The 16,143-nt window shown below is 28.8% G+C and overlaps 1 protein-coding gene across 1 annotated transcript; it reads right to left on the bottom strand.

Annotated features, from left to right (window-relative positions):
* Positions 1 to 1,080: 1,080 nt before the first annotated feature.
* On the bottom strand, positions 1,081 to 3,083 carry LOC114177174 (H/ACA ribonucleoprotein complex, subunit Gar1/Naf1 protein). Its single transcript, XM_028062434.2, has 4 exons — positions 2,860 to 3,083; positions 2,471 to 2,619; positions 2,261 to 2,376; positions 1,081 to 1,460 (listed from the first exon to the last, which is right to left on the bottom strand). Exons 1-4 carry the CDS (start codon positions 2,999 to 3,001, stop codon positions 1,286 to 1,288), a joined length of 582 nt encoding a protein of 193 aa, XP_027918235.1. The 5' UTR covers positions 3,002 to 3,083; the 3' UTR covers positions 1,081 to 1,285.
* Positions 3,084 to 16,143: the final 13,060 nt, after the last annotated feature.

Raw genomic sequence — 16,143 nt, 5'->3', positions numbered from 1 at the left:
ATTTGTATTCCGTTTTAGAAAATATGAAACGGATTTTGGGATACGTTTCATCAAAAAAAAATGGAAACTTATGAAATGGATTTTGAAATCCGTTTATCCTAACCACCGGTAAAAAATTATTAGGGTCAATAATATCATTTTTGGAGGTACAGAAGAATCTTTGTGGGTGTAGAGAGAAGTCCCTCAAAGCAAATTAGAAAATGAAACTAAAAGCTTGAAAAGGAAATGCACCAGGGTGAATTTATTAATCTCACCATCATGCATTTTTTTTTTTCATTTATGTAATAAATCATAAAGTATTAAAATAAAAACAAAAAAAAATTGTGGAAATCTCATGCAATTTTTTTAAATTTTAGAGAATAACTGTCACACATAATTAAAATAGCAAGGACTTATTTTATAAAGTTGATAAATGATGATAATTATTTTAACATTGGATTTCATGCAAACCTTACAACTATTAGCAATTTTGTTAATATCCGTAAAGACCGTATTCTTTATCCGGTTATAGTTTACAACAAGTAATCAAAATCATTCCTCTTTTCCAAAGATTATCTTCAGTTAGAAACCCGTGAAATAAAAATATTATAAGCCTCCTTTAACGTTAAGACATCATATGCATAATTCTGCGAATTTGAATTCCCTGCTAGAAACTTTGTTATTCTTATATTATATCTTCAAAATACAAAACGCAGTACACATATACTGATTTTAATGTTGTAAAACATATTAAAATCTTCTTTAATATGTCAAAATTAGTAAACTAATTTCCTCTAAGATAAGCTAATCACCTTCAACAATGAACTCATCCATCACAGATTTCAATTTAACATGAATAGGAGCAGGAATTTGCAATCAATCCATAACAAAAACCTTTAACTGTTTATCAAGCAAAAATTTAATTTGCTCGCCCATTAACTACCTATCATACGGAATTATCAAAAATCATTCCAATTTTATATTTGATTCTGCACCACAATCAAGACTGAACACAGTGCCCACATTGGTCTTTCTCACACTCCAAAAAGTTACTGTCTGGAACGCAGATAGAGTACTTTAAAACTGGACTGACCAAGAATATGCATGATGTCACTGATCCAGTTTTAATTGACTATATAGTCTTGGAATCTCAATTCACCTTGGCACAATGATAATAAAATTATCAAACAAAATGCAATGCAGCAGAACCACTCAATCCATAAGAAATAACAAGTTAAATGAACATCTATGTTATCTCCAAAACAAAACTGCAGCAATATAAAAAACATTACGTAAGAGTCCCCCTCTATGATCTTCCCCTTCCCCTGAAACCCCCACCCCGAGGAGGACCTCTCCCACCCCTTGGGCCACCTCTTCCGCGAAAACCGCCACCTCCACGAAAACCTCCACCACCTCCACGGCCACCTCTGCCTCCACCACGACCTCTTCCTCCTCCACCTCTTCCACCTTGTGCTTGTCCCCTGCACCAAAAACAGGTCATTCATGTTAAGTAAAATGACTCCCTCCCAACCATTTTAAATACAGTGCCAGCAGAATATATAAAAAAATATTTCAGATTGATCAATTATAAGTGAATTGTTGTCTTCATTCAATATTTTAGGATATAAGGAAGCACTAACTAAAAACCATACCTAAAAGAAGCAACATTTTGTTCAATGATTGTCACAAAAATTAACTATACAATAATTCACAAATAAATCACTTTGACAGAGAAAAAGTTCAGAATCCTATCTTTTTCAGGACTGCAAACACAGTACTAATAATCCTTTAAACCATATATAATCTCAAGAGGCTACACTGACTTCCATATTCACTTTCAACTTGTGGCTGCACAAGAATCTGTTGTTCTGTGTATAATATAAGCATCACATGCTTACAACAAAAATAAAACAACGTTGGCAAATTCAATAAATCATAAAAAACATTGTTTTAAGGCAAGAACAGCACAGCATAAAAAGCCTGTGAAACAATTCGAACTTCAAAATTCAGTTAAAACATGATGTGGTATGGGTGGTAAAAAACCACGGTAAAACATGATGTAAAAGAATGAAGCCAAAAACAAACAAAAAAATATTCAACACAAAGATGAACAAAAAAATAAAATAAAATTCAAGGACAATCAGAACATACATAAGTAAGAAAATTAATTGGACAATGATTAACTCATATTCATCTCCATATAGTACATATCAATGAGAAAACAAATTGCATGATACTTGGAAAAGTTAACTTTTGGCAAAGAGATGCAAAGAGGCCATACTTGGGTTGTGGAAGAAATCTTGCAAGAGGCAACAGTTTACTTGGGTCAATGTAAAACTTATCCCCAGCTGAATAAGAGGTAGCAACAATCCCTTCCATCATTTTAATCGAGAAGTACTGCATGTTCACAAGGAAAACACCATAACATCACTACTCCGTTGCAAAGCAAAAGAATCCAACATGTTAAAACACAAAAAAGAAAGAAACTCACAGCTTCGTTGATGGGGCCAAATATTTCGTCAACTTTCCCGATCTGAGTCATGTTTTTCAGATATATAGGAGCATTGAAATAGGGAACTTTCTCATTCGTAAGCTTAGTCACTGCATCTCCCTCACATGCATGCATAAACGTAGCAACCTCTGCATACAAGCCCCATTAAAAGATTAAACGCCAACATAAAAATAAATAAACTATTTTTTATAACCTTGTCTAGATAAAGTTATATTCTTTCACAGAAAATTGTAGACGAAATCGTGCCAGCAACAAAAACAACAACAAAGCAGGACATTTTTCAGCTTCAGACACTGTTCGTTAAATATCCAACAGAGAACAAAGAAATAGAAACGTTTCTTAAGTTCCGGAATGGAAGAAAAAACAACCTACGACTTCGGAGGGTGGCCCTTCGTCGCGAAAACCGCCGCGTCCTCCACCACCACGACCAAATCCACCTCTACCGCGACCGCCACCGTCGCGGCCACCCCTGAAACCGCCACCGCGCCCACCGCCTCTGGGGGGTCTCATTGTTTAGTTATCAGAGAATGCACCCACAGGCTTGCCAAGACAACGTTTGGGGGGTTTAGGGTTTTGGAGCGACGGTAGTGGAAAATAGGGTTTTGAAGAGAGAGGAATACTTCAATGTTTGGGCCGCCAATGAGCAATCTTGGGTCTAAATATTATTGCCATCTTTTTTCTCCACACACACCCATAAATGTTTTACTCCTCCCTCCCACCCCACTAAACTTCCATTTAATTTTTAGGTTTATTTTGTTTTCTTTTTATGTTTTGATAAAAAAAATATTAAGATGATCCTTTAGTTTCTTTTAATTTCAATTTAATCTAAGTTTAGGAAAAATTGATGCATTTGATTCTTTATGTTACAAATGTATAAAAGTTATTAAAGATAGTGTCACAGGTTAATTTGTAATTTTTTTTTATTTTTTTAGTTATTTTTTTCAAAACAAAAAAATTCAACATGTCAAATAAAAAATTGTGTCATGTGATATTGTCAGTATAACTAGGGGTGAGCAAAATGTGAGAGACTGACCGAAATCGAAAAACTCGAAAAATAAAATTGAGACGGGTCGAATTTTAATGGATACGGATTAAAATGGATAAAAAAAATGGGTTCAACAGGTATATATGGTCAGGTTCGTGTATAGATTTATTTTTTAGAAGATACCCGACCGACCGTTAAATATGTTATACTCTTATGTTAAAAGTAAAAAGCCCAATCCAATTCTACTACTAACTCATTTATTGTCACTATGCCTCACATTACCACATAACATCCCTCACGTTACTGCACATCATTGGTGCACCTTTACTGAACCTTCACGTTACCACATACCACAGCCCCTCCCCCTTCTTCACCCATGGTTCCCATTTCACGTTCAAAAATAGTAACTTTTTTATTCCCTATTTCACATAGTGAAGAAAGAACCTATGTTTGTTTGCTTGGTTTGGTGGGATTTTTGCTTTTGGCTTGCGCTACAAAATTGCAACATCTGAAAAAGCTTAGGGTTTCAGGTTAGTAAATTATACATTTCTTTCATTCATTTCCTCACTTTCATATGTTGTAATTCTATAATATTGTTAGTATGCACTCTACAGTTCCTCAATTGTGTTTATCATTTCAGCTTTTTCATGGTATCAATCTCATCCTTTTCTTCAACTATATTATTACTTTATTCTTAAAATTCTATTTTAAACAATTATATTATTACTTTAATCCTAAAATTCTACTTTAAAGCTAAAATCTTTTGTAGAATTTTAAAAAATTATAGTTATCACTGTAAATAGTTTATGGTTTTAAAAAAGTTTAGATCATATTTAATAAATTATAGCTTGAATGATAATATAATGTTAAGAATTATTTATTTAAGAAAGTTTAAATCTCTATTTAATAAATTATAGCTTGCATGATAATATCATTGTGAAAAGTATACAGTTTTAAAAGAAAGTTTAGATATATTTAATAATAATATTTTTAGGAATTAATGTGATGTTATTATGTATTTTAAGAAGTTTTAATGTTATGTGTTACTGTTTTTAAATGGTTTTTACGTTTCCTTTATAATGTCAAATATTTTTTTTATTATCTTTCTTATGATTGGTTGAATATAAATTTTTTTTTCTGAATAAAAAGAGCATGTTAATTTTGTGGTGTTTTCTGTTTTGCTAATTGATATGTGTCCCTTAAAATAAATTACACATATATGCTTGGTAGTTATTGATTATGATTTTTTCTTTGTAGTTGTAATGGAGAGACATAGCCAAGAATTGCCTCCAATTTCATAACAATCTGAACCGTCAAACCCTACAACTGAACCTATATGAGCTGTAGGAGGGGAACATGATGTTCCTCATTCCCAAAATACAAAAAGAGAAAACCAAATGCTAGTGGTAAGAAAACAACCTCTGTTGTTTGGGACCACTTCACAGGATCTCTTGAATCCACATATTCAATTGCAACATCTAATCATTGTGGTAAGCGATTTAGATGTGATCCAAAGATACATGGAACATCTAACCTTCTTAATCACCTTAAAAGGTTGTGTCTTAAATATCCATTTGCTGCCATTAATGACCCCAACCAAACAACTCTTACCTTTAAAAGTGGTGACAATAACAGTCTCCTTACAACACCCCAAAAGTATAATGTTGAAGCTTGTCGAAAGGCAATTGCTATGTTTGTTATTATGGATGAACAACCATTCAAGGTGGTGGAGGGTGATGGTTTTAAGATCTTATGCAGACAATTACAACCTTTGTTTGTTGTCCCATCAAGATTCACCATAGCTAGATATTGTTTTCAGTTGTATATGGATGAAAAAGTTAGGTTAAAGGAGTTCTTTAAGTCAAATTGTGTTAGAGTAACACTCACTACCGATTGTTGGACATCAATTCAGAAATTAGGCTACCTAACACTCATTGCACATTTCATAGACAATGATTGGAGGTATCAAAAAAGGATATCAGTTTTTCAGTCATACCTAATCATAAAGGGGAAACCATTGGAAGGAAAGTTGAAGAAATTTTAAGGCAATGAGGAATTAGGAATGTGTTAACACTCACTATTGATAATGCATCATCTAATGATGTGGCTGTTACATATTTAAAAAAAAGGATGAAGAATATGGGTGGATTAGTAATGGATGGAAAAATTTTCCATATGAGATGTTGTGCTCATATACTAAACTTAGTTGTGAGTGATGGCTTAAAAGAGTTGCACAATTCAATCATAAGTATTAGGAATGCTATAAGATTTGCAAGGTCTTCACCACAAAGATTGGCTAAGTTTAGAGAGTGCATAGAGTTTTCAAAAATTGAATGCAAAAAATTGTTGTATCTTGATGTTCCCATAAGGTGGAATTCCACATATATGATGTTAGATGCAGCAATCAAATTTCAAGTTGCGTTTGAAAAGCTTGACAATGAAGACTCTAGCTATATGGATTTTTTTGGTGATGAAGGTCCACCATCTCCTAATGATTGGAAACATGCCCAAGATTTTGTGAAGTTTCTAAAAATTTTCTATAAAGCCACTAAATCTTTCTCAACATCATTGCATGTGAGTATACACATTGTGTTTCACCAAATGGCTACTATTCATTTTGCACTTGACAAGACAACCATGAATATGAATAGTATATTAGAACCTACTAGTTGTGACATGAGGTTGAAGTATCACAAGAATTGGGGTAATGTTGACAACATCAATCACTTGTTATATTTTGGTCTCATTTTTTATCCTCGATACAAGTTTGAGTATGTCATTTGGAATTTTCAAGAAATGGACAAACATGATTCAAACAAAGTTGTTGAATTAACTAACTGTGTAAAAGACAGTTTGAAGAAAATGTATGATTGGTACAAATCACTTCATTATGAAATGCATAGACCTGAGCAACCACTTGAACATCAATTTGATGCATCAACCATTTTTGAAATTCTTGTATATATGGCAAGGGCTTATGCTTTTAAGAAGCATTTGAGAGAAAATGACACCATAGATAGAAAAAATGAGTTAGAGAGGTATTTAAATGAATCTGTTGTTGATGGTGATGACTAACTTGATATTTTGGTTTGGTGGAAAATAAACTCTTCACGGTTTCCCATTCTATCAAGAATGGTTTAAGATGTGTTGGCCACCCCTATTTCTACAGTCGCCTCTGAGAGTGCATTTAGTACTGGAGGTAGGGTTTTGGATACATTTTGAAGCTTTTTAAATCCACCAATGGTTGAAGCACTTATCTGTGCTCAAAATTGGTTGGGGACCACTATAACTCAATTTGATGGTATCAATGTCAATGAAGAGTTTGAGCTTTCTGAGTAGGTTTTCATAGGTATAATCATTTATTTGTTCTCTAAACTTCCTTTGTAATTATGTTGTTGTGTATATTAATAATATTTTATTTCAATTAATTTCAGAATTGAACGGTAACACAGTGGGAGGAAACAAATTCGGTTCATCATCTCATAACAACCAATGTTGTGACTCTTAATTGCTCTAAGAAATAACATTGTCAGTGAAGAAAACTCTAAAGGTGAGATATTATATATAAAAGAGAAAGATTTAGTATGGTGACATGTTCTGATCATCTTCCTCTGCCTGTAGGAGCTATATTTTGTGGCTTGAAGAAGTTACTTTTTTTGGATTAAAATAGCATTAACATTGAAGAAAACTCTAAAGGTGAGATATTATATACAAAAGATAAAGATTTAGTTTGGTGACATGTTTTGATCATCTTTCTCTGTCTAGGACCTCGAGCTACATCTTGTTTTGGCTTGAAGAAGTTACTTTTTTTTTTGGATTAAAGACAGATTGCAAGGAAACCATACTCAAGAAATATGATAATTAGATGTTTTTTAGGTTTTGGAATTGGAATTGACAGCAAAACTCTAAATACTGATGAAGTGTGAGGCTGGAATGTGAAATATCTGGAGCGCTCGTCATAATTACAATCACCAAGGTATCATATTCTATCTTATAATTAATAGTATAGTTATGGGTTTTGTAATTTTAAGGCTGGAATGATTGTTTGATTTCTATTTGTAATTAATAGTAGTTATGGGGTTTTTAATTTTCTCATACATTTTGTAGTAATAATGACCTCTTCATACAATTTGATTATTTAATTTTTGGAGAGGACCACAACTAACAACTAACGTGTCTATCTTTAATTGACTGATTTATTATTCATATTTTTTTATGTTAACATTAGTCTTAGAAAAATTGAAACGATGTAGATGTTGAAGGTCCATTGGCCTTCTATAGAACAAGTCACAAAATATATTTCAATGTTATCAATTGTATTTGAATGTTTCTCTGTTACAATGTACCAAGTGAAAACCTATTTGTTTGGTCTATTCATGGAAAGTTTGAGATAAGTTGATTTAAAAGTGAACTATGTTAATATTGGATCAACAAGTGCATTCAACAAGTAATCATCCTTGTGATTTATTTGTTCACCACTTATGTTCTAGGAAGAAATTGCATTAAATTAAGCTATTAAGAATAGGTATTTAAGTTTGATATTTGTAGAGTATTAGTAAGTATATCACACATCTGAAGTGCATGTCATAATTATAATCACTAAGGTAGTATGTTTTATCTTCTCTTATTGACTATGCATGTGATAATTTCTTATCATTTATGTTTTCCAAATTGGGAGGCACTATTTGTGGTTGCAAATATCATAAGAGGAATCACAAATGAGCTTTGTAGTTTCCATCTCAATTAATAGGCAAGGGTATATATGTGCCACAACCAAGCGAGGAGGTGTAGGGTTGGATCCAAGCATGTATGTTCTTTCTTTTGTAACTGCAGATTCATTATTCCATCAATGGTTGATATACTTACAAAAACTATTAAATTTTATAAATTCAGTCAATATATTTATTTAAATTCAATAATTTTTTTATTATTTATTCAAATTAAAATTAAATTCGAACAACCCGATCGTATTTAACCGTAACCGATATTATCCATATCCAAATAACTCGACAACTAAAATGGTCGGATTGGATTTTAAAATATTAAATTTGGGTTATGCTGGATTGCGCATATTAAACCCGAACCTGATCCAACCCGACCGCCGCTCACCCCTAAGTATAACGTGACAGTAGCAATGTGATGTGACAATGTCATGTGATAAAGTCTCAAATTAGTCCTTATTTATTTTTTATTCAATTTAGTCTCACATTATTAAAATTGAACAATGTTGTCTCTCTTCAAATAGGGACAAAATTTATTTGTTGTATACATCATTTACTAGTATTTTTGCTAAAATTTATATTTTTATTAAATATTTATGGAATTATATTTAAACCAAATTTAATATTTTTATAAATGTTTTCATCAATTAAACTAAATTTGTATATATCTAAACTTGTTTAATTAATAATTATATATGTAAATATTTATTTTTCTACATATTTTATCTATAGTTTTTATATACTTAAACTATTTTTGGACGAAACGAATAATTTAACCTTAATAAATATTTGTTTAAATGTAATTTATTTGAATGAAATTAAAGTTAGTTTAAAAATATTTTGAAAAATATTTAATACAAATAGCAACATAAGATTTATATAACAAATGAATTTCGTCACAAATTGTAAAGGGACAACATTATTTCATTTTAACAAAAATTGATACCAGATTGAATAAAAAAAGCAAGCATAGGGACTAGATTCAGACTTTGCCACATGGCATTGTCATGTCACACGACATAACCATGTGACACAACTTTGATTTGTCATGTGGAATTTAAAAAAAAAACAAAAAAAAAACTACAAATTGTCATGTGACACTACTTTTATCATCATTGGACAATATTAATGGAAATGACTTAGTTGCATCAATTTTTCACAAATCAGGATCAAACGAGGACTAAAAAAACTAGAGGATAATTTGACATTTTTGGACCAAAGTAGAGACTAAATGATTAATTAAACCTATTTTCCAACTCTTATCTTCTTTCACCCATTGTGTCCTATTTGTTTTTTCCTTCTCATCAAATAAACGACAAAATTGTCTACGTTATGTTAAGTTTTCCGAGCATTATTCTCAATTATACACAAGTTTTCAATGTGCATAACAATAAAAAAATTGTTGGGAATTATTTTTTGGATTTTGAAAAAATATGAAAGATATGTTGTATGGAGAAACTAGTTAGTTTATTTTATTCATCTATTTTATACATAGAGAAAAATGTAATAAATATCAAATATTTACAATATCTCAAATTGGTTTTCTAAATTTAAATAATAATTAATTTCTAAAACCGAAAGATATTTCAAAACTGAAATATTTCATAAAAATTAATTTAAAAAAAATATTAAGTCAATATTCTCAACATTCTTCCTTGAGTAATATATATTTATTTAAATTCAAATCTTTAAATTTGATTTTTCTTCTTTTGGTGATCGATTAACTCCTTTTTTGCTTGTAATTTTTGCTTTTCTCTTTTTTCCATAGTATCTCATCTTCATTCAATTTGACATTCTGCATTGTATTTCTTCTTCTATCAACATCATTTTCTTTGTCAATTATGGATTTTATGGTAGTGACATTCGACTTTTGATGAATGTTAGAATAAGGGCCTTCATCTATTTTCTCCACTTCGACATCAAACTTCTTCAAAGATACTCATCTTCTTTCGATTTTGATCATTCTTTCACATTTTCTTCATTTGTAATCAATTACTAGAGATGACAAATAAACCTGTCTCCGTGGGTATTGTCCGAACCCGTCCCCGTTTTGACGGGGAATCCCCGCATTGACTGGGTATGGGTATGGGTATGGGGAATCCCCAATTTTTTCAATTGGGTATGGGGATGGGGATGAATATATCCCCGCCATAATACTCGTCCCCGCCATATCTTCATCCTCATTTAAATTATTAAAATATTCACAATTAATTAAGTAACCCTATATATTTATATATATATATATATATATATATATATATATATATATATTCTTTCTTATTTTTATTTTTTCTAAATATTTTGTTTGTCATGAAACTCATTCGCATTTCCAATATATTTTTTTATCTTATCATAACCTTTATGTAATTATGTTAAAATGATGTATGTCAATTAAAAAAAATTTATGTCTAACATTTGAATATTTCTATTATTTTTTAATATTTTTATTTATTGTATATTTTCCTTTCACCTGAGAATGTTTAATACTCTCAATTTAAGTGTTTAGTAGCATAAACATTTCATTTACAAGGTAATATAAAAAAAAAATTACTCATTATTATTAATTTTTGTTTCATTTGAATAACTCTTTTATTTCGCTAAAAAAAATTATTATTTCTCAACCATTGAGTATATATGTTGATATTTGAAAAGTTTTCTTAGATCTCTAAGATGTTTTTCGTGTTATCATACCATTAATTATACATTTGTTTTTCTTTGTGCAATTCCTTCCAATAGTCTCCAAATTGTTTATAAGACACACATTTGTTAATTTTTGTTTATTTTTATTTTTGTTTATTTTCATCATATAGAATACTATTTCGATAAATTTTATCTAATTATTTTTTATTTTCTAACTCATTACAATCATACTTTAATATTTTCAATGTAATTGTATAAATAATTTTTATTTACTACAATATAAAAATTTAATGTAATTGCCATGAATATTTTTTTATCACCATCCAACATATATTGGAGTTTAAAAGATACAAGATCTATGATAAAATTTTATTATGTTTACTATTTGTTCTTTGCGTCATTTTTTTTATCAACCATTAAGTATATATGTTGATATTTGAAAAGTTTTTTTAGATCTCTAAGATATTTTTCATCTTATCATACTTTTAATTATATATTTAGTTTCCTTTGTGTGATTCCTTCCAATAGTCTCCAAATTGTTTTATAAGACACACATTTGTTAATTTTTTTATTTTTTATTTTTTATTTTCACAATGTAGAATACTATTTCCATAAATTTTATCTAATTATTTTTTATTTTCTAACTCATTACAATCATACTTTAATTTTTTCACTATAATTGTATAAATATTTTTTATTTACTACAATATAGAAATTTAATGTAATTGCCATGAATATTTTTTTACCACCACCCAACATATATTGTGGTTCAAAAGATACAAAATCTATATTAAAATTTTCTTATTATATTTATTATTTGTTCTTTGCGTCATTTTAATCAAGTGATGTATTATAAATTTTATTAGTGTATAAAAAATAGATTCATTATAATTTAAAAAATTGAAGTAAACAAACATTTAAAATATATTTTAATTTAAATATTTTTTTTCCTTTTATATTTTTTTAAAAATATTTTTTCCTTTTATATTTTAAAAAAAAATATTTTTAAAATTTATCAACTAGGTTTCATTAATGTTTGCGAATTTAATAAATGTTTTGGTTCTCATTAAATTTTATTTGGTATTCTAATCTAAAATGTAAACAATTATAACTTATTTTAAAGTATTTGATATCGAAGAAACAACCATACTCCTAATATTGAATATTTGATAATATTATGTTTCCTTTACCGTAATTTTTTATTATTTTATAAAAATTAATTAAAATTAATATTAAAGTAGTAAGAAAACGGGTACGAGTATGGGTACGAGATTATACCCGTTACCCGGTGGGGATGGGGATGGGATAAAAGTTTGATACCCGTTAGGTTTGGGTATGGGGATGAGGATGAATTTTTTTTACGGGAATGGGTATGGGATAGTGAAACCCGTCCCCGCCCCGCCCCGTTGTCATCCCTATCAATTACTCCATCAAATCCAACACAATTTTTTGTTTTTCATATTAGCTTTGAATACATCTAGGTTGTTGGCATCAGATCACACAACGTTTTTTTCAAAGAATACCTTATAACATTTATGTAACATTTGAGCAACACTTCACAAATTTTGATTAATTTCAAGAACATATAAGCCATCAAAAATTAATTTGATACTTGAACGAGTTTTAATTGAAATTGTTAATGTATCTTTCACACGAAGTTGTTCTCTATTACTAGTTCTTGCTTTGGAAATATTTGATTTGTTGAGCTTCTTAAAAAGTTATAGATCATGAGTCATGTGGTTTGTACAACCATTATCTATAATCCAACCTCTTACAAATTTGTTGGTTGTAACACTTGATGTTGCAAGGAGTAGTTCCTCCTCTGATTTGTGCTCTACAATCTTGACATTTTCTTGAGGATCTTGGGATTTGCATACTTTTTTCACACGTCCCAATTGACAACATTCGTAGCGTTTTACATTTGGCCTCTAGCAACACTTGTTGGGTTGATGATTATTTTTCTTACAATAAGGACAAGATGTAAAAATCTATGTGTTGTTGTATTTGCTCCTTTTGTTGTTCTTAACTATGAGAGGATTCTCTTTAGTATGAAGTAAAGAACCTTTAACCACATGATCTCATTTCTCATTAATCTTTGTTGCTCTTATGCTTGCAAGGCACATATCACTTCTGTCAAAGTAATTATAAACATATTTTTTTGTGTTTTTTAACGAAGCAATAAATGCTTCATAGACTCATTTCCCAAAAATTTTATCTTATTGCCAATACCCAACAATTTGTTTGAGTATTCCTAACTTGTCTTAGACTTTTTCATCTTTTGCATTTTGAACTCCCTTATCAAGTTTAAAACTTTCATGCATCGAATATTCTCGTTTCCTCGTATTCTCCTTTCAAATGATTTCAAATTTTATTTGGGAGACTTTAGGATTATGATTCTGGTAATGATCACATGTGAAGCATCTACAAACAAACATGATTTGGCCTTTGTCTTCTTTATCTTTCTTTTTTTATGGATTTTGATTTAAGCCATGGTGAGATTTTCAGGCAACGAATCATCATCTTCAACGGCAGATGTTTGATGGGGTGGGAGGGGCCATGGCCCCCCCATTTTTTAAAAAATTTATATATTGAATTTTTTAAAGTTTTTTAAAAATTTCAAATTATATGTGATTGAAAACTCATAAAAATTAGGTATTTTTTATTTTTCTTATGAAACATAATATTTAATGTTAATAAATAATAAAATATAAAATTAAATATAATAAAGAATAAAAATATCTATTAAGAATTTTTTTTATATTGTCTTTGGATTTTTCACATATTGTATTCGTCTCTTATCCTGTCTTATTTTTTTTTTCTTTTCATTTTTTAAGAAAAAAGAAAGTTAAACACAAACTCACTATTTTTGCTCTTATTTCTTATGTTCTCTTCCATTCTTGAAGAAAAAAAACTTTTTTTTATCTCACTTCATAGTTGAATATTAATTTAATAGTTAATATTATAAATATTGAAGAAAAAATAATGTACTATATGTTTTCATAACCAATGTTAAATTCACTAATAAAAAATCTCATATTTCCTCTCAATCTTGTTTTGCAAATGTTTTTGTAGGAAATACTTCCAAATTTTGTTATGAAAAATATTTTGTATAAAACACTTTTCACAAAAAAAAAATGTAGGAAATACTTGCAAATTTTATAATTTTGTAGGAAATAATTATCCACGAAGGAATTATCTGTCAATTAAAATTCTTAGAAAAAATGGGAAAAAAATATTTTCTTGCAATGTTTTTAACAAATTTGCAAAAAGAATCTCATGTAATATGAAATATTCTAGTAGTTATTGTGGCTTGATTATGATATAATTTTCTTTTAGTAATTATGTCTTTGAATTTTCGAATAGATTATGATAAATTATTTTTGAATTTTAAACTTGAAAAAATAGGTAGATTAATGAAGAATAAAAGAATTGATTTATTTTTTAAAAGTAAAAAAGGGAAGCTACCCGTGATGAAAACAAAATAAATTCAACTTTCTTACATAATTTGAAACATCGTACTAATAATCCAATTGTTCAATTATAGGAATCCTTTATTAAGGTTCAAATAATTACATGTGATGAGTTTGATATAAATTCTTTGGAACGTGATATAAGTGATACAAGAAAATGTCATCAAATATAAGAATATCCATTGAATAAAAAAGATAAAATTAGAAAAGTATATTTAAAAAGGTGTTCATATCAAATACAACTTTATAAATTTTGAATGTATTATTTTGGCTCCCCAAGAATTATTGGTCAAGATTTGCCACTAATCATCTTCCTCCACAACTTCCCATAAATCTAGCTTTTTTAGATAAGTTTGAATTCACGGCCCCCCCCCCCCCCGCCCCTTTTTTGATTTTCTTTAATTATGTATATATTTTTTGATTTTTTTTAATTATATATTTCTAAAATTTTGAAATTTTTTTAAATTATAAGTAATGTCTTTTAAAAATTGATAGAAATTTAAATTGTGTTTTTTTTATTTTTTTATAAAGCATAATACTTAATGTTAATAAATAATAAAATATAAAATTAAATATAATAAAGAGTAAAAGTATTTAGGCTTAATTATTTTTTATTTTTTATTTTGTAAAAAAAATGTCAAATTTTGACTAAAAAATCGAAACCAAATTAAGACTAAATCAACTTGAGAACCAACTTACATTTTTGAAAAAAAAAATCAAAATAGTAATTAAAACAAATATTTATTAAGATATTTTTTTATTTTATTTTTCATTATCTTTTTAGGTTTTCATAAACTTGTACTCATCTTTCAGCCTCATGTCTTCTTTTTGTTTTTGAAGAAAAAAAGAAGTTAGGCACAAACTCATTGCTTTTGCTCTCATTTGTCATTTGTTTTCTTCCTTCCTTGAAGAAAAAAAGGTAACTCTCTTGTCTCACTTGATAATGAACTATTAGTTTAATAGTTATTAAGATATTTTTTTATTTCATGAACCTTGTATATTCATTTTTTATGAATATAGAAGAAAAAAAATAATGTATTATGTGTTTTTTCAAACTGATTTTATGACTTGATTATAAAATAATTATGACTCTCAATTTCTCATTAGATTATGATAAATTATTTTTTAATATTAATTTTTTTAAAGTATATTGATGAGGAATAAGACCATAGATTCATTCTTTAAAAATGATAGAAGAGAAGTTGTTGGTGAAGATGAAAATAAGATAGATTTTACTTCTTTACATATTTTGAAGTATTGTACTAATGATCAAATTGTTCAATTAGATAAATTATTTTTTGAAGTATTATATTAATGATCCAATCTAATAATCAAATAATTATATTGTTTTGGTCCCTCCAACTTTTGTAGTTAAGATCCGCCACTGCTTGCATTCTTAATGCCCATAGATCATAGTTTTTATCATCAAATAGTGAAATAACAACTTCTGAGAAATTTCCTCCCATGCTACAGGTCCAATAAGAACAATGGCTCTTGATACCATTGTTGGATCTTTTATTAAGGAGACATTATATATGTGTAATGGGTAAAAAAACACAGAATAACACAACCATAACAACAATAATAACAAATTCAATGCCTCAAGGTTTTGGATAAAAATTGTATCAATACCTTATATAGGTAAAACTCATGTCAAATATATAATCTCTCCCTAATGACTTTTCCCTTAAAAGAAAAAATAAAGACCCATCAAATTTTGTTGTGTTAAATTCTCAACACCACTACTTCCAATGCTAATAAAGAAAACAATTTGTTATGCATTGAACTCAAAGTAAAGACCTTTTTGTGACAATTCAAAAGTTGTTACATGAGATT

This window comes from Vigna unguiculata, chromosome 1 (genome assembly GCF_037176805.1).
Source record: "Vigna unguiculata cultivar grain cowpea cultivar isolate G323 ecotype 2 chromosome 1, ASM3717680v1, whole genome shotgun sequence".
In the NCBI taxonomy this organism is placed as follows: Eukaryota; Viridiplantae; Streptophyta; class Magnoliopsida; order Fabales; family Fabaceae; genus Vigna; species Vigna unguiculata.
Note: the sequence above shows the minus strand (reverse complement) of the source record. Positions and strands in the feature narration are given on the sequence as shown.